The 20,592-nt window shown below is 38.6% G+C and overlaps 1 protein-coding gene across 2 annotated transcripts in view; it reads left to right on the top strand.

Moving 5' to 3' along the window:
- Window positions 1–2,024, top strand: part of ADK (adenosine kinase) — a gene marked incomplete at both ends in the record, with an annotated part of 417,072 nt that extends 415,048 nt beyond the window's left edge. For both annotated transcript variants that reach the window (XM_084245203.1, XM_084245202.1), the window contains one exon: window positions 1,900–2,024. In XM_084245203.1, the coding sequence (XP_084101329.1) occupies window positions 1,900–2,024 (125 nt within the window). The remainder of the gene's footprint in view (window positions 1–1,899) is intronic.
- Window positions 2,025–20,592: the final 18,568 nt, after the last annotated feature.

The raw sequence follows: 20,592 nt of genomic DNA, 5'->3' as shown, positions 1-20,592 counted from the left end.
TACATATTTAAAGGATACAATTTTATAAATGTTGACATATGTATACACCCATGAACCCTACACATCCACCACTCCCACTCTCCTCTTACAGTCCTGCCTACCTGCTCCTTCTTATCTTCATTTGAATTGTTTCCAAATTGGGGCTAGTATAAAGCTGCTGTGAACTGTCATTTATAAATATTTGTACAAATATATGATTTCATTTATTTAAATACCTAGAAATAGAAATAGAATGATTGGGTGATGTTGTAGATCTCTGCTTAGCTTTTTAAAAAACTGACAAGTGGGGCCTCCCCTGGTGGCGCAGGTGGTTGAACGCCAGACTGTGAAGCTGTCTGCAGCCTCTGCAGCGCCGGTTAGAACCCGGCCAGCCGGTGAGGGTCCCACATGGCGCAGCAGACCTCTCCCGACTCGCCCACTGCTCCCCTCAGCAGTGTATTTCGTCAGTCTGCCTGTTCTGTTCCCCGCTCTGGCTCTGGTGAGCCCTCTGACCCTTCCACGCATCTGGCCTGTACCCCGGTTCTTTTATAAATAAATAAATAAATCTTTAAAAAAAGAAAAGAAATTGACAAGTGGTTTTCCAAAGTAGCCTAATCATTTTACATTCCCATAATCTGTGTGTGAGAGTTCCAATGGATCCCCATCCTTGTCAGTATTCTTTGCACTTATGCTCATGAGGAATATTGATTTATAGTTTTCCAATTTTACCATCAGAGTAATGGTAGCCACAAAGAAGGAGTTGGGAAGTATTTCCTCCTCTTCAGTTTTCTGAAGTTTGCATAGCAGCTGTACTATTTTTTGTCCTTTATATTTTAGTAGAATTCACCCGCTATGCCATCTGGATCAGGATTTTTCTTTATGGGAAGCTTTTGAACTACAAAATCAATATATGTAATAGATGCAGTACTGTTCATGTTACCTTCTTCCTGAGTGGACTTTAATAATTTGCATCTTTCCAGGAATTTGTCCAATTCATCTGAGCTGTCAAATCTATTAGAATAAAGTTGTTAAATAATATTGCCTTGTTATCCTTTCATGTGTTATAGATTCTATAGTGATATCACCTTTCTCATTCCCAATATTTGTAATTTATGTCTTCACTCTTTTATGCCCTAATCAGTCTTCCTTGATGTTTAATTTTGTCTATTTGGACTCCCAACTCCATCTTCTCAATTCAGATTCTACTTAGGTTGTCCTGTGGGCATTGTGCCCTCATAACTCTTAAAAAGTCTGAGCAATTTCACAGTTTATTTTATTTATTTCCCTTCATTCATGGATCTTTTGTGATAGATGTGCTATATTTGAAAAATGTTTCATATACTTGTATCTTTACATTAGTTGTTTCTAAGGAAAGAGTAAATCTAGTTCCTTTAATTTCATTATGCTTGACCAAAAAAATTATTTCACACTTACTTTTGGGAGTGAAAGGAAGATGTAAGGTTCATCATAACTTTTCAACTCTGATTTGTACTTGGAAAGAAATCCAAATGATAGAATTTTGTCCAAAGAGCAATATGCTAGGAATAACAATATGGAAGGAATCCAGACAGAAGAGGAAAGAGATAATTAACTCCCCAGCTACAAAGATCCAAGGTAACATTTGCCTTGTATTTCTTACTCATAATTTTCTCATCTCAAAGCTAAATAAGACATGATGTTTTAGGCTTAGAAAGACTAGATTGACTTGATTGTGAATTGTTACGTGCCTCCTTGAGCTCTTTTAAAGAAATAATCGGGACATTGTTGATGTTTAGGGGATGATCTCTCTACCCTTGAGATTCAGCACTTATTTTGAGACTAAAGTCAGATAGGTACTAAAGTCAGTTAGGTCTGATCTCATATGACATTTCTGACTCTGTTACAAAATACTCATGTTCTTCCTTTTTGTCTGTTTCCCAGGTTTTCTGTCTCAGCTGGTCTATGACAAGCCCCTGACTGAATGCATCCGTGCTGGCCACTATGCAGCAAGTGTCATAATTAAGCGGAGTGGCTGCACCTTTCCTGAGAAGCCAGACTTCCACTGATGGAAAAGCAGGAAACCCAAGTGCAAGAGTACAGACACTGCCCTGATTGTTTCCAATAACTTCCCATATCAATAAGGAAGAAAATTATCTGCCATTTTTTCCTACTATATTATTCATCCTTAATTTAGATGATACAATAATGCTCGATAGGGCCTTTATTCTCTCAATATCCTAAAAAAATTATGTTTATTTCCATGATTTGATAATACAATTTAAATGTCAATTAAACAGGAATATAACATTTCAATAGAAATTTTTATTTCATTTTCAATTACATTGTAAATTCATGTGTATTTAGCAAATTAATCTTTTTTTTTTACATTTCTGCTTTGAATGCAGATGCAATTTAATATAATAGATTTTTTAAATGAATTAATCCTGACACATCAATCTTTAGCTTTTTATATAAGTATATTTAATTTAGGTATATGTATGTATCACATATATACATGATAAATGGTCAAATAAGTATAGAAATAATTATCTTGCCAAACTTTGCCAAATAATCTCTTCAGTGTGTACTCCGACATATAATAAAACTTTGAATAATTAATTTGCCAAATTTTAAGTTCTACAATATTTAAATCATAATCTCATATTTACTTATGGTACTCTGTAATTTGACATAAATAAAAACTTATCATGTAGGAATTTTCTCTGTGTTTGCCCTGTACTCAACAAACTGAGGAAGAAAGATCAATGTCATTTGGGCCCAAAGATGGTACCTAATTTGTTGATAGAGATAGGAGGAAGAACAACATAATACATTGAATAATAACAGTATTACAGAACCAAAAGTCATAGTCTTAAGGAAGAGAAAAGGGTATAATAGAAACTTTGGAGTCAGACTTTACTACCTTCATATGACATTGGGCAAATATTTTATTTAGCCTCTTTGAGCTTTAATCTGCTTTCTATAAAATGGGATAAAATCCAGGCTTTCCCTAGTGGCGCAGTAACCCCTGTGCTCTATCTCAGCTCTATGAAGCTATCACTAGCCACTATGGCACTAGTTCAATCCCAGACCAAGGAGCTAACCCACATATGGTGCAGCAGACCTCTCCTATCTCACCTGCTGCTCCCCTCAGCAGTGTATTTCAGTAGATCCACCTGTTCTGCTCCCCACTCTGCCTCTGGTGAATCCTCTTAACTCCTGTACCTCTGGCCTACACCCCAGTTCTTGTATACATAAATAAGCAAAAATAAATCTTAAAATAAATATAAACACTTTAATAAATAAATAATAAAATAAAATGGGATAAAACCAAGTACAAAGTCACTGAGATGATTGGAGAGAAAATACCAAATATAAAATGCTGGGTACAATGCCTAAAGGTGCTTAATAGGTACCTGCTATTTTTTTTTTTTAAGATTTATTTATGCATACACAGACTGGGGTACAGGCCAGAGGTTTTTTTGGGGGGTGAGAGGATTCACCAGAGACAGAGTGGGGAACAGAACAGACAGATCAACTGAAACACAGTGCTGAGGGGAGCAGCGGGCGAGTCGGGAGAGGTCTGCTGCGCCAAGTGGGCTAGCTTTCTGGCTGGAGACCAAACTTGTGCTGCAGTGACTGGCAATAGTTTGATAGCACAGTGACTTAACCCCTGTGCTACCATGGAGGCCTCTACTTCCTTGACTTTTTTTTAATTGAAATATAAATCACATACCATAAAATATGCCATGTTAAATTATTCAATTCATTGATTTTAGTATATTCACAAAAGTAAGCAACCATCACAATTATCTAAACTGAGAACTTTTTCATTGCCCCATAAAGAGACCCCATACCTCCCTTCCAATTCACTCCATTTTCCATCTCATGGCAACCATGTTTCCTTTTTTATCTCTAGAGATTTGCCTTTTCTGAACATTCATAAAAATGGAATCACATAATGTGTGTTCTTTTTGCCTGACTTCTTTCATTTAGCATGTTTTCTAGGTTCACCCACCTTGTAGTATGTAACAGTACATTATTTCTTTTGCCAAATAATAATTCCTTGTATGGACTCAACCTGTTTTATTTATTCATCAGATAATGGACATTTAGGTTGTTAACACCGGCTATTATGATAAATGCTATGAAAATTCATGCACAAGTTTTTCGTGTGCATATGTTTTTAATTCTTTTGGGGCATATAATTAGAAGTGGAATTGCTGCATAATATCATAACTATATGTTTAACTTTTTGAGGAACTGCTAAACATTTTCTATAGTGCCATACGATTGAATTCTCACCAGCAAGTTTGAAGGCTCAAATTCACTCACATGCCAATGCTTCCTATTTTTTGGTTGTTTGACTATAGCCATCTTGGTAGATATGGAGTGATATCTCATTATGGTTTTGATCTGCATTTCCTAAAGACTGATGATATTGAACATCTTCTCATATGTTTATTGGCCATTCCTGATTTTTCTTTGGTGAAACCCTATTTTAAATCCATACTTTTTTTTTAAAGATTTATTTATTTATGCATACAAGAGCTGGGGTACAGGCCAAAAGTGTGGGGGATGAGAGATTCACCAGAGACAGAGCGGGGAACAGAATAGGTAGATTGGCAGAAGTACACTGCTGAGGGGAGCAGCATGCGAGGGAGGAGAGGTCTGCTGCACCGTGTGGGTAGCTCCCTGGCCAGCCGGGGGATCGAACTCCTACTGCAGTGGGTGTGGAAAGCTTCATAGGTTGTGTCTTAACACCTTGCACCACCAGGGAGGCCCCTCAAAACCATACTTTTTTTTATTGAGTGATTCTTCCTTTTCTTATCGAGTTCTAAGAGTTCCTTATTATTACTATCAGCCGCTTATCAGATACAAGATTTACAAATATTTTCACTTTCTGTGGGCTGTATTTTCACTTTCTTGATGGTATTTTTTTTTTCTTTTTTTAAAGATTTATTTATTTTTATACAAGAACCGAGGTATAGGCCAGATCCACAGGGGGTTAGAGGATTCACCGGAGGCAGAGCGGGGAACAGAACAGGCAGACTGACAAAATACACTGCTGAGGAGAGCAGCGGGTGAGACAGGAGAGGTCTGCTTCACCATGTGGGAACTTGCTGGCTGGCCGGGATCGAACCCACACTGCAGATGCTGCAGACAGCTTCAACAGTGTGGCGCTCAACAGCCTGCACCACCAGGGAGGCCCTTTCTTGACGGTATTCTTTGAAGCACGAATGTTTTTATTTTTTATCAAGTCCAACTGATTGGTTTGGTTGGTTGGTTTTTGTCACTTATGCTTTTGATTTCATATCTGACAAACCATTTCCTAATCCAAAGTCATGAAGAATTTCTTCTTTGTTCTTTGCTAGGGTTGTGAAGCTTTTGCTCTTACATTTAAGTCTTTAATCCATTTTGAGTTTATTTGGGTATAAATGTAAGGTAAAAGAATCTAAATTAATTCTCTTGCATGTGGATATCCGGTTGTACCTTATTTAATAGACTGTTTCTCTCCACTGAATTGCGTTGGCACCCTTCTCAAAAATCAATTGACTATAATTACGAAGTTTTATTTCTGTACCCTCTGTTCTTTTCCATTAATCTATATGTCTGTCTTCATGCCAATCCAGCCTGTCTGGATTACTGGAGCTTTGAGTGAGTTTTGAAATCAGGAAGCGTGAGTCTTCCAACTTTGTCCCTCAAGAACAATTAGTTTGAATGCTAGCATATCTTTATCATATTGAAACTATTACAGAACGTCTTCCTCTTAGATAAGGTGGAGAAACACTAACAAATCTTTCCTACTTTTATTTTTTTATGAGGAAATCTCTTACCCCAAGACTGATTATCAATTCACTCACCAACTAGGCTTTTCTGACATTCAGCTATTTATAGGAGGCTACAAGTATACTTTTTGGTATTAACATGCATACAGACACCATAACTTTCTTGTAGTGGGATATATATATTGTTTGTCCTTGAGTCGTGGCATATTTTCTTAGTTCTCTGTCTTGGTAAAGGACAAACAATGGTGAGGCTAGCAGACTGGGCCTCAGGAAACCGGACTAGACTCTGTGGCCTAAGGTTTTGCATATTAGAGTGAGGAGTAGGTAAAGCAGTCCTACTTTATAGCATCTACTTTTAACAGATGTTTGAGGGAGGATGTGTAGTATGGGGGAAGAATGATGAAGTTGCCAAGAACACTTGGTTCAGGTCTCGGATTGACTTCATATAACTGTGATCCTCTTATATTCTATTTAATTCACAAAGTATAGCTGCTTTAGTTGTGATATCCCTAAACTTTAGTTATGGATTGGTGGTTTTTACAAGGTTGCTCCCTTGTACATGGGGGAAAATAGAAGTGAACAAGAAAGGCTGAGGCCATTCATTGGCATGTCACATGAAGGCAAATGAGATAAACACAGGAAACTGATACATAAGCGGCAGGCCTAGTTAATCCAGAGTCAGAGCACTGAGATCAGCCTCATCTCAGCAAGTGATCAAGGTTGCTTGCTTCCATAAGGTAGAAAATAAGGTGGTACCAAACATTTGGAGACAGGCTGGATACCAGAACAGTATTAACAGGGAATAGAAAGAGAAAAAAGAGCAAGAGTAGCTATTGTAGCTTTTGTTTTTTTTTTTTTTAGTTTTTACATCTTACCTTCATAATATTTACCTTTAAGCACGGCTTTATTCCTCTGAAAAAATCAGAGAACATGAAGACATAGTTTTTATATTTTTTTTGAAGATTTATTTATTTATGCATACAAGAATTGGAGTACAGGCCAAAGGTGCAGGGCTAAGAGGATTCACCAGAGACAGTGTGGGGAACAGAACAGGCAAATCTACTGAAATCTGCTGAGGGGAGCAGTGGGTGAGACAGGAGAGGTCTGCAGCACCATGTGGGTTAGTTCCCTGGCCAAGGATCAAATTTGTGCTGCAGTGGCTGCGGATAGCTTCATAGTGCTGCGTCTTAACCCCAGGAGGCCCCAAGACTTAGTTTTTAGATCAATATGAGGGAAATACATTTTTTTTTAAAGATTTATTTATTTATTTATACATACAAGCACTGGGTACAGTCAGAAGCATGGGAGGGTGAGAGAATTCACCAGAGCCAGAGCTGGGAGCAGAGCAGGCAGAAGGACCGAAGTACACTGCTGAGGGGAGCAGCAGGCGGCAGGAGAGGTCTGCGTGCCATGTGGGACCATCCTCCGGTGGGCGGGAAGCAGCCGGGGATCGAACCGGTGCTGCAGAGGCTGCGGGCAGCTCTACATCCCAGCGCTCAACAGCTGCACCACCAGGGAGGCCCGGGAAATACATTCTTTACCTTAAATAAAGTCCCAGCAATCTTGGCTAACAGCAATTATTCTTATTTGCAAAGTAATTATTGTATTTTTTTTTAAGTTAGGGCCTTGGTTTATTTTACTATTCTTTTTTTATTATTATTTTAATTTATATAAGGGACTAGTAAAAAGACTATAATAAAGTAAAAATTAAAATCAACAATTAACTATAAACCAGAGACACACTATGGGGGAGGGGAGAGAAGTGAGTAGGATCAAAACAACAGGGGTGAGAATTGTATGGGGACTATAACCAAGACGAAAATGCATACATTGTGCAAAAATGAAAAATGATGTAAATTATTGTATTTTTTTAACTTTTCAAAATAGAGGTTCTCAAGGTAAAGATTGTTTTAGACATAAAGGAAGCATCTGTTTTGGGTGCTATTTAAAAATACTACCAGTGTTGGAATATAATATGGAATTACTCATTTATCTTATTTGATCAACCTCTGGAAAAAAAATATTCATTTGATAATATTTCCACTGGCTAAAATAGCTTTAAAATGTAAAAAAAAATTCTTCAATTCTGTTATTTTTTTGTTCAAGTCCACTTTGTATCTTGGACAAGTTTTTGGACTGCTCAGAGCCCTTGTTTTCTCAACTCTAAAATGGGGAAAATATATTCATCCCCAGTGAGAAAGTGTTATGTGAGTGAAAACATCTTATAAATAGTAAAATCAATGAAATATGAAGCACTTTAATATTTTACAAATGCAACAGTGCAACCTAATGAGGAAAGTCTTCCAGACACAATGTTTTAAATTCATATGTGGTAAAAAAAAAAAAAACAAAAAAAAAACCTTTATTCCTTCCATCATACATAAAAATTACAGGGGGATCATGGCCATAATTTAAAGCTAAAAGTGCTAAGCTTCTAGAAGAAAACAACATTTTCACGGCTTGGGAGTAGGCAAAAGTTCATTGGAGCACTAACCATTAAAGAAACATTGATAAATTGAACGCCAAAAAAATTAAGTCTTTGTGCACCATGACACCATTAAGAATGTGAATAAACAAGCCACAGCCTGTGATAAAATTTTCACAGCACATATATCTGACAAGGAAATTATATCTAGTATATATTTAAAACAAAAACTCAGTAATAAAAGACAAGCAGATTACCTTACAAAGGAAAATATATGAATGGCCAATAAGTATATGCTGATAGATTCAACATCATTAGTCATGAATAAATGAAATAAACCTCATTGAGATACTACTGGGCTAGAATGATTAAAATTAAAATGACAATACAAAATGGAGAGGATGTGAAACCACATTGTTAATGGAAATGCAAAATGGAAGAACAACATTGGAAAAAGGGTTCTAAGTTTCTAATTAAATTAAGCACACCTAATTTTGATCCAGCCATTCAGGTCCTGGAAGTGAAGGTGTAAGTCTGCAGAAAGAGTTGTATTAGGGCCTCCCTAATTAAGGAAACAGTAAAAAGTTCAGTAATTTAGTCAGAGGTTAGTCAGTGAAGGTGGGACATACAGACTATGCAGGGGTTAAAGACAGCACTATCAAACTATTGCCAGCCACTGCAGCACGAGTTTGATTCCCCAGCCAACCAGGGAGTTGACCCACATGGCACAGCAGACCTTTCCTGGGTTAAGTCTCAGCGCTGTCACCCCCATGGCCTGAGTTCTATCCCCTGCCAGGGAGCTGACCCACAAGGCACAGCAGACCTCTCCTGTCTTGCCCGCTGCTCCCCTCAGCAGTGTATTTCAGTAGATCTGCCTGTTCTGTTCCCCACTTTGTCTCTGGTGAATTCTCTCACCACCACACCCCAACTCCCATACCTCTGGCGTATACCCCAGCTCTTGTATGCATAAACAAATAAATCTTAAAAAAGAAAAGTTGTATTAGACATTTTATAGCAGTTTTGTTCATTGCCAAAGACTGGACACAGATCAATTGTTCATCAGCTAGAGAATAAAGACCCAAGTATTCAACCAATGGAAAAGTACTCAATAAAAGAAAGAAATTAATCTACTGAAGAGATCAATTTCTTTTTTTAAAGATTTATTTTTATTTATTTATACAAGCACTGGGTACAGTCAGAAGCGCGGGAGGGTGAGAGAATTCACCAGAGCCAGAGCGGAGAGCAGAGCAGGCAGAAGGACTGAAGTACACTGCTGAGGGGAGCAGCGGGCGGCAAGAGAGGTCTGCAAGCCATGTGGGACCCGCCTCCGGTGGCCGGGGAGCTGCTGGGGATCGAACCGGTGCTGCAGAGGCTGCGAGCAGCTTCGCAACCCAGCGCTCAACCGCTGCACCACCGGGGAGGCCCTAAAGAGATCAATTTAAATTCATATCAAAAATACGTGTAAGTCATTTGGGAATTACAGATTAAAACACACCTCACACCTATTACACTGACCAAAATCCAGAAGAATGAAGCAACAGGAACTCTCATTCCTAACTGGTAGGAATGCAAATTGGTATAGCCACTTTGGACAGTTTGGCAGTTTCATACAAAACTAAATATACTCTTATCATGTGATCCAGTAATCATGCTCCTTGTTTTTTACCCAAACAACTTGAAAATTTGTGTCCACACAAAAACCTACACATTAGTGTTTATAGCCATTTTATTCAAAATTGCCCAAATTTGGAAGGAACCAAGATGTCCTTCCATAGGTCAAGAGATAAATAAACTGGGGCCTACCTGGTAGCCCAAGGGGTTAAGCACCACACTATGGAGTGGTCTGCAGCCTCTGCAACATGAATTTGATATCCGGCCAGCCAGGGAGTGGCCCACATGGCGCAGCAGACCTCTGCTGTCTCTCCCGCTGCTCCCCTCAGCAGTGCATTTCAGTAGATCCACTTGTTCTGCTCCCCACTCTGTCTCTGATGAATCCTCTCACCCCCCATGTCTCTGGCCTGTGCCCCAGCTCTTGTATGCATAAATTGATAGATCTTAAAAATATAAATAAAATAAAAGTAAATAAATAAAAATAGAGATAAATAAACTGTGGCACATTCAGACAATGGAAATTATTGGGCACTGAAAAAAAATAAGGTATCAATATGACATTTTGGGAAAGACAAAATTAAGGAAACAGTAAAAAGTTCAGTAATTTAGTCAGAGGTTAGTCAGTGAAGGTGGGACATATAGACCATGCATAGAAGATTTTCAGGACAGCGAAACTACTTTGTATGATACTATAATTGTGGATGTATATCATTATAAATTTGTCTGAACTCATACAATGTACACCACCAAGGGTGAACACTAATGTAAAATATGAACTTAGACCAATATTGGTATGTCAGTGTATGTTCATCAACTGTAATAATAGACCATTCTGGTATAGCACAGTGGAGAAACCTGTGTGTAAAAGGGAGGTAGGGAATATGTGCTAATTCCCTATACTGTGCATTCTATTTTGCTGTGAACCTAAAACTTCTCTAAAAAATACTTTCTAATAAAAATTTTAAAATATGAGATAACACATTCAAAGTGTTGACAGGGAAAAAGTTAACGAAGACTCCAACATAAATACCCTTCAAAACTGAAGGTGAAATTGAGACATTTCCAGATAAGCAAAAAACTGACCAACCTTTCCTGAAAGATAGGCTAAACAGTGTCCTTCAGGTTGAATTGGAAGGCACTAGACAGTAACTAAAATCCACACAAAGAAATAAAGAACGCTAGTATGGATACCCACAGGTGTTTATAAAAAGAACTATATTGTTGATTATAAGATGAAGAATGTATTTTTATTGCAAATTTTCTTTGTCCTACCAAACTTAAAAAATGCATACAATGCATACATAAAGCAATAATTATGTGTTGAGCTGCACGCAATGTATAAAGATGTAATTTGTAACAATAATAACAAAGAGGAGAGGATGAACTAAAGATGTGGCCTAGGATTGAAATTTAGTTGGCAATAATCTGAATCACAGAAACAAAGTAGATTGGTGGTTTCCAGAAACTGGGAGAATGGGGGGAATGGGGAATGATTGCTAATGGTGTGCAGTTTCTTCTTGGATGGTGGAAACTCTCTAGCATTGGATAGTAGCGGTTACACAACCTGAATTTATTAAAGCCATTGAATTGTATACTTTAAAGTGTGAGTTTTATGATACACTAATTATATCTCAATAAAAATTATTTTGTAACAAACAAAAAGAGGAAACTAATTCCCCTCTATATAATTAATTTAATTTGTTGTCATATTCTAATAGTAAAAAGAAATAAAAAGTAAAATGCTATAACAGTAGCATCAAAAATGAAATAGAGAAATCTGCTTATATATATTAATGTCCTTTACACTGGAAACAACTGAAAGGAATTCAAGAAGACCTAAATAAGTAGATAAACCTTTTTCATGGGTCAGGAGACTCAACAATGTTAAGATAGCTGTTGTCCTCAAATTGATCTGTAGATGCTATGCAATCATAATCAAAATTTCAGCAGCTTTTTTGGTGAAAACTAACTAGTTGATTCTAAAATTCATATGAAAGTGCACAGACTCTGGAATAACCAAAACAACTTTGAACAAGAAGAGCAAAATCAGATGATTTACATTATCTGATTCAAGACATGTTATAAATCACAGTAATCAAAACAGTGGGACATTGCAATAAAGATAGACAAATAGATTCATAAAATAGAATAAAAAGCCCCAAAGACTAAGTAAACACACACATAAACATTTACACACAGTGATTCTTTAACAGCTTTATGAAATATAATTCACCAATCACATTATTTAAAATCTACAATATTCTCTAGTAGGTTCACACCGTTGTGCAACGAACACCACAGTCTAAAGAACATTTTGTCCACCGAAAAAGAAAATCCCAGTCATTCCCCATATTACGTACCACGTCACCTCAGGCCTAACTAACCACTAATCGACTTTCTGCCTCTACCAGTTTGTTTATTCTGGACATATCCTCTGAACTTAATTGTACAATATTTGATTTTCTAAAACTAGCCTCTTTTGCATAGCATTATTTTTTCAAGGCTCATCTACATTGTATGCATGTATCGCTACATTTTTTTCCAATTGCCAAATAATATTACATTGCAAGACTATATTACATGTTGTGTACAGTTTTCATTTTTCTTGGATAGATATGTAGGGATGGAAGTGTTGGCTCATATGTAAACTCTGTGTTTCACTTTTTAAAGAACTGCAAGTTATTTTCCACGGCAGCCACAAAAATTTACATTCCCACAGAAGAGCATTAAGGCTCCAATTTATCCATGTCCTTGCCAACACTTGTTATTGCTTGTCTTTTTGATTATAGCCATCCCAGCAAATGTGGTTTCTCATTTTTTTTATTATGGTAAAACATCTAACATAAAATATGCTATTTTAATCATTTTATGTATATGATTTAGTGTCACTAATTACATTCACACTGTCAAGCAGCCACCAGCACTATTTCCAAAACTATTCCATCACCCCAAGCACAAACGCCTTACCCATTAAGCAGTAACTACCCACTCCCCTCACTCTCTGTCCTTAAAAACCTCTAGTCTACTTTCTGTTATTACTAATTTGTCGGTTCTCAATATTTCACATAAGTGATATCATATAATATTTGTCTTTTGTGATATCATTTCATGTATATGTTATATAAGTGATATATATAAATATATATCATATATACCATATATCGTATAACTGATAGCATATATTTGTGATATGTGATAAGTGATATCATATAATATATAATATTTGTCTCTGACATTTCATTTAGCATAATGTTTTCAAAGTTGATCTGTGACATGGCATATCATGTCATTCCTTTTTATGAATGATACAATTCTACTGTATGTGTATACAACATTTTGTTTATCCATTCATTTGTTGATGGATACTAGAATTGTTTCCCCCTTCTGATTATTGGCTAGAGCTAGAATTATCATTATCATATAAGTATCTGTTTGAGTCTGTTCTCAGTTCTTTTGCACATCTCCCTAGAAGTGGAACTGTAGAATCATTTGCTTTTTCCTTCAGGAGGGTAGACCTTAATTAAGTCTTCTCACCACAAAGAAAAAAGTAACTATGTGAGTGATGAATATGTTACCTTGATTGTAGTGATTATTTCACAATGTGTAGGTCTATCAAATTATCAAGTTATGCATCTTAAATATTTACAGTTTTTAGTTGTCAATTCTACCTTGATGAGGCTGAGAAAATATTGTGAAATATTGCAGAAAACATGTTATAGCATTAAAAACAAAGCATGAGACATGTCATCATTCCTGGATGAGACAATATTATAAAGATGTCACTTATTCTCAGACTAATTTGTAAATGCACTGCAGGTCCCATTAAAATGCAAAGAGATTTTGGGTAAGTCAATGAATTTTTTAGAGAGAGATAGACAGATAATTTGCATAATTAAATACTAGAACCTATTAACAGAAAAAATAAAACAGTGAGATTAGGTATAAAAAATACAAATCACTAATATAAAATTTAAAACCTCGAAAAAAGATCCAAGCATATGCACCTATTTAATATATGATAAGAGTAGCATTTAAAATTAAAAGGGAGTGCCTCCCTTGTGGCGCAGGGATTAAAGACAGCTATATCAGGCTATCTCCAGACACTGCCCATGAGTTGGATTCCCCAGCTGGCCAGGGAGCAACTCACATGGCGCAGCAGACCTCTCCTGCCTTGCCCGTTTCTCCCCTCAGCAGTATATTTCAGTCAGTCTGCCTGTTCTGTTCCTCACTCTGTCTCTGGTGAATCCTCTCACCCACCGCATCTCCCTTCTGGCCAAGGAGATACCCACATGGCGCAGCAGACCTCTCCTGCCTTGCCTGCTGCTCCCAGCAGTGTATTTCAGTGGATCCACCTATTCTGCTCCCCAATGTCTCTAATGAATCCTCTCACCAACCCTTGCCCCCGCACCTCTGACTTACACCCCAGTTCTTGTATGTGTAAATAAATAAATCTTTTAAAAAATTAAATCAATAGGGAAAATATTAAAGCAAATAGTGTTATAATAGTTGGCTTAAAATTGGGAAAATTAAACTAGTGTTTCAAATGCATGCTAGTTCTCCAGGTAAAGCTCCAGATAAATGAGTTATTTTTAAAGATCCTTTAAACAAAATAACTAGTAAAAATACTGTGTTTTTATAATCTTGAGTCATAAAGATTTTTCCAAAGCTAAAATCAAACTTGATTTGATTTTAAAAAGATAGACAATGTGCTAATCTTAATTTAGAAAACACTGTTGCAAAGCAGAAGGGAAAAAAACGCATCCTCTTAGAAAAAAATAAACACAGGCAACCCATGAAAGAACACAAATGAAAAAAAAGAAATGTTTGTCCTCACTAATTAAACATGGAAGTACAAATCAAAATAAGAAGATATATATTTATACCTCCCCAATTGGTACTGATTTAAATAATAAATACTGGGAAGCAAGGACAGTATATACTTACTATAAAAAGCAATTAAAAAACTTTTAAAAATGACCTAGAGATGTATATCTAAAATATTTTCTGATGAAAAGATCAGCAACATTTTAGGTATAGATTTATATCCAAGGCTATTCATCACAGAATTCCTTTAAACATTTTTAATGGAAATAATTAAGATGTTCTGCAATAGAAGGCTGCTTTGGTAAATTCTGGTCCATATATTGGAGGGAAAACCACAGAACCCTTAAAAATCATGTTGAAGAAACGTGTTCTAACATGCTAAAAATCGGTGTTCAAGCCGTTGGGCTCTGGAGTCAGACCTGGATGCAAAGCTTTCTCTTCCCAGCTGTATGTCACGGGGCAATCTTTTTAACCTCTGTAAACCTCAATTTCCATACCTACCTTTTAAAGTTGTTATAAGGATTAAATGAATCTTTTTTTATGAAGTGCTTATAAACACAGTGCCTGGCATTCAGGAATATTTATTGCTCTTATATGCACTATGATTGGATTCTAAATCCTGAAGTCAGTGATGCTGGCGTGCAATAGACATTAAATAAACATCTTTGAATAATAAAATATGATGAATACGATTGAGAATTTGACTGAGAAAGTTGCATTTAGTCCAAAAAGAATTTGGAACTACAAGGTAATGAGACTTAACTCAGGAGGATGTGCCAAAGAGAGCTTTCAAAGGATTTTTGAATAGTAGTAGTATAGTGAATTCTTTGGACAAGAGACTCACTTAGACGTTAATGTTCTGTCAAAGTGTATGTTGTTGGGTTTGTCTGTTGTTTTTTTCTTCTGTAATATAGCCATTCTCTACATGATCTACCTCCAAATATCCTTAGTATCCCATTAATTCAACAGATACTTTCTGAGCATCTAGCATGTGCTAAGCAATGCCACAGGCTCAAGGGCATTGTCCTGGGAGTGTTTTAGAATGGTTTTGTGAGGAACTCTCATCTCCCCATGGGTACTTAGGCAGGTGCCTGGTACCCTGGGGGGGGGGCTGTGTGGCTCCTGATCACCCAGGAAAACCCCAAACTTAGCTCCTAAAGAAAAAGGAGGTCTCTGGGCTCTGACACCCACTGAGTAACCCAGGCAACCACACTGTGACTCTGAACCTCAATTCCTTGACTATAAAATGAGAGTATTAGGCAGATGACTTTCTTTTTTTTCCCCCTTTTTACGCTTTAAGCAGAAAGTTAAGACCTACTATACACAAATACACTTACACACACACAACTGAAAGATATTTCAGGAAGGCCAAGGTCATTTCCCGCTCTGAAACTTGTTTTTCTAGTAGAAAAAGGTCCTACAAGGAAACAAAAGCCCTGGTTGTTGGTGGCTGCCAGCTTTATGGGATCATAGGCAAATTAGCCTCTGCAAACCCTTCTCTTTGAAATAAGGTTCTTGGCCTAGATGATCTCTGAAGCCCCTCCATTTTTAAAATTCTGTTTTGTAATCATTCAATTCTATTCAACAATCATAATTGAGTGCCCTATGCCAGGCACTTTCTAGACCCAGAGGAATAAGTCATAGACCCCACAATTTAAAGACCCCCACCTTATTGTGACAGGGTGGGCACATGAAGTTGAAAACACGTCTGTGCATGATTGTCTCAGAGTTGGGTTTTTTTTTTTTTTAAGATTTATTTATTAGTTAGTTTTTTTTTAAAGTTTTATTTATTTATCCACACAAGAACTGGGGTGTAGGCCAGGGGTGCAGGTGGTGAGAGGATTCACCAGAGACAGAGTGAGCAGCAGAACAGTCAGATGTACTGAAATACACTCCTGAGGGAAGCAGCAGGTGGGACAGCACAGGTCTGCTGCACCATGTGGGTTGCTCCCTGGCCAGCTGGACATCGAACTCAGCCGCAATGGCTGACAGTAGCTTGATAGCACTGTCCTTAATCCCTGCACCACCAGGGAGGCCCCCAGAGTTGGTTTATAATGTGCTTGAATGTCCTTAATGAAAGGCCATGATGATCTCTGCCCTGTCTCCCATCTGGGCCTCAGCCACTATTGCAGTACAGAAAATAGATAATAGGGCCTCCCCGGTGGCGCAGCGATTGAGCGCTGGGTTGCGAAGCTGCCTGCAGCCTCCACTGTGCCGGTTCGATCCCCGGCTGCTCCCCGGCCACCGGAGGAGGTCCCGCATGGCGCACAGACCTCTCCTGCCACCCGCTGCTCCCCTCAGCAGTGTACTTCGGTCCTTCTGCCTGCTCTGCTCCCCGCTCTGGCTCTGGTGAATTCTCTCACCCTCCCGCGTTTCTGACTGTACCCGGTGCTTGTATAAATAAATAAATAAATCTTTAAAAAAAAAAAAAGATAATAAATATACAAGAAACACATACTTTTACCACATTTCCATCTCCCATCCTGAAGAAAAGGGGCTTCGAGGGGGAGCCTCTGTCCATTCTCTATGGCCAGAGTCAGCGCTAATGACAAGGATGAGCTGTGCCTATCCTGCACATGATGAAGGACAAACATAGCCTAGTCTACAGCTGATGACTGAGTTCATTATTTTCCCAAAGCCCAATGTTTTTCAGTCCTATTCCCCACCCTGTAGTTGTCTCCTTTTATCAGTTAGATTTTTCCCATCAATGTCTTGCAAAAACATAGCATAGTAATCCAAAAATGTTCTCTCCTTTAAGACCAAAAGTAGGATCCCTTTGACCACTTTCCATTTAAAGATACTTTTTGAAATGTCAGCTGAAAGGGCCTCCCTGGTGGCACAAGGGGTTAAGCACAGCACTGAGAAGCTATCCACAGCCTCTGCAGCGCAAGTTTGATCCCCGGCCAGGGAGCTACCCACGTGGCGCAGCAGACCTCTCCTGTCTCGCCTGCTGCTCCCCTCAGCAGTGTATTTCGGTCAATCTGCCTGTTCTGTTCCCCACTCTGTCTCTGATGAATCCTCTCACCCCCCACACCTCTGGCCTGTATCCCAGTTCTTGTATGCATAAATAAATCAATCTTAAAAAAAAAAAAAAAAGAAATGTCAGCTGAAAAGTTCCCACTGCCCAACCACAAATACCAACACCAGAAAAGACCCTCCAAGCAAATCGAGTTTCTTACTAGTGCCAAACACAGCATTGAAACATAGGTTTGGCAGCACATGATCCGCTGGTACATAATGGCTTCAACAGAGTCAATCCTTCTAGGGCCAAAGGAGTAAACGTGATCTTCCATGTGAATAAAGAGCAAGCGTGTTCAGATAAGGCATATTAAAGGTTTACCTTCAGCTGCACAACCAGTGGACTCTTTCCTTGATCGAGTGTGAAAGCTCAGCTATAAACAGCTTTAATAGCTCCATGGGCCAGACAATTGGACCATCGAAAGACAGGACTGGTAAGTGCTACCCACTTCCAGGCATTATTTTACAAGGCTCGGTAGAAGTGGGGTGCTTTGTCCTGCTTCCCCTCCACGTGAGTAAATGTCTTAATTCTTCTTGCTCCTGCTCACAGTCTCCTGCTGTTATTGTTTAACTTTATCAGTAGCAGGGGAGCAAAAGGGAAGAAACCAGCAGCAGCAAAGAGGCCATTCCAGTGGCAGCGGGTAGCACTCTCTCTCGGGGAATTGCTATGTGACTGCAGACCCATTGCGCAGAGTGAATCTGGATAGCTTCAGGTATAGCTTTTCTGGGAAGCAGTGAAGCCGTCCAGAAATCTACTAGAAAGCCACACATTCCAAAAATGTTCATTGAGACCTAACATAGGCCAACAAGCCCCACTACCTGGGGAAAGAGCTCTATTTCTATCCAACTCGTGCTCTCATGGAGCACACACTCAATGAGGCCAAAAAAGATAATAAGTACATCTTATGTGAGGTGGTGTTAAGGCAAGGAAGATGCATCAGGACGAGGGGGAGAGGCTGCTCAGGGGAGTTTCCTGACAAGGAAATATTTGAATGAAGAGGTTGTGTCATGTACTTATCTGTGGCCAAGAGAATTTTAGGCAGAAGAAATGGCAAGCAAAAAAGGCCCTGGTAGGGTGTTCTTGGCATGTTTGGGGACCTGCAGGAGGCACTGCCCTAGTTGCTGGTGACAGAAATTCCTCCTGGGGAGCCTCTTACAGGAGCTACTGAGCTTCATAGTGAGTAAAGGTTTTCCTTTTCAAATTGCTAATGGCGGTCTTTCCGTGTGATTGGTGGGTGGATCCTTCCCATAATTGGAGCTCAGATCTTCTAATCCTTCACCCCATCTCCTCAATACCTGGTTGTTGTTGTTTTCAAGGGCCAAAGCTGCTGAAACTGAAGCAGCCTCACAGGCAGTGCCACAAACAAAATGGAAACAAGAAAAATGAGTCTGGTCTTAGATTTGTGAGGAAAAATAGGGCTTTGATTATTTTCTGCTGAACATCTACTAAGTTCAAAGATAGATGTGATTATCCTCACTTTACACATGAGTAACCTGAATCAGGATTTGAATCCAGGTTGTCTAATGTTCTCCAGGGCCCATGTTCTTGCTTCCTGTGTGTGGCAATTATGTGCTGCAGAACCATTGTGCTGTCAGGGAATAGACTCAAGATTTGGTTTGAGACTGCACAGGCACCCCAATAACTGGCAAATTGTTAGTATATGGTAGTTGCCACTTAATTCCTCAAAGTCTATGTTTCTCCTAATGTGTGCCTCCTCTCCATCGCAAGTTTGACCACACCACAAGTCGAGGAGGTAGAGCAAAATGCAATCTACAGCCCAGCCCTCATCTGAAGTGCTGGTGGACCCTCGGATGATGAGCCCTGAGGCAGGGTGTCCTCTCAGGATGTCCTTCAGGATGCCATGCACTTTCACACTTAACCAGTGCCCTTGTATTACTCTCACACATGACAGGGCACAAAGGGATGAATACTTGTTCTTCAAAGATATTTCTAGTACACGGAATCATGGAACATGGAGATCAAAACAAAGCTGAAGTTCCTTGAGGCCAATCATCTGCTGATGTCCCCTCACTATTCCACCCTTCTGCTAACTGGTCATCTTCACTATAGAATTTCCCAGTTTCATTGCATGTACTAACTCCTGAGCAGCTATTCTGTCTCTGGGCAGCTCTGGGTGTCCAATATCTATCTTCCCTATCTCTACCGTGTGAAGTTAATTCATACTTTTCCTGCAAGGCTGGTGCAGTATATGTCTAATCCCTTCTACGTGGAAGTCAAATGTCCGCTGTCCACTTCTATGAATGTAGCCTAAAGTCACAGCATTCTACTCATTTCTATTGAGGTTTTCATCAATAAAAACATGTAGGGGTTTTTGATTTGTTTATTACTATTAAGCCATAGCCCTGTGTCTCCACTTTTATAGTTGACTTAATGGACAATTATAAGCCTTTATTTATCTCTATTCATCTTTCATTAGATGCACATCTGTTGACTGGTTCTTTACGGATCTTGGTATTGTTATCCATTCTCTCGCTATTCCTCCCATTTTACTTCACTTGTGATTATTTGGGGAAGCATCTGTCAACAAGGTCTCAAAACCAAATACCTATAGAGATGTTGGAGATAAGATAAATGGATCCATGGGGCTGGCTATAAATGCACACTCTGTAAGTAGCTTGTCTGTGACTAGGGCAGTAGAAACCCTTAAGCAGGAGGCAACTGCCACTTAGTCCAGTTTTTGCTCTGCTGAAATGAAAACATGCTATTGCTGCATCTCCAGCTGCTAGAAGGGAATCTGGAATTTGGGATTTTTTTTTAAGTTTCCTGATTTTAAAATATTGACTCTACATAAAATACATAGAAGGAAATATAGGCGAAACACTACGTGATTTGCATATCAAAGACATCTTTACAGACACATCACCCAAAGCAGTGATAGTGAAGGCAAAGATCAACAGCTGGGACTACATCAAATTAAAGAGCTTCTGCACAGCAAAAGAGACAAT

The sequence above is a fragment of the Talpa europaea genome, assembly GCF_964194135.1.
Source record: "Talpa europaea genome assembly, chromosome: 10".
NCBI classification, from domain to species: Eukaryota; Metazoa; Chordata; class Mammalia; order Eulipotyphla; family Talpidae; genus Talpa; species Talpa europaea.
This window is presented reverse-complemented; position numbering and strand designations above follow the sequence as displayed.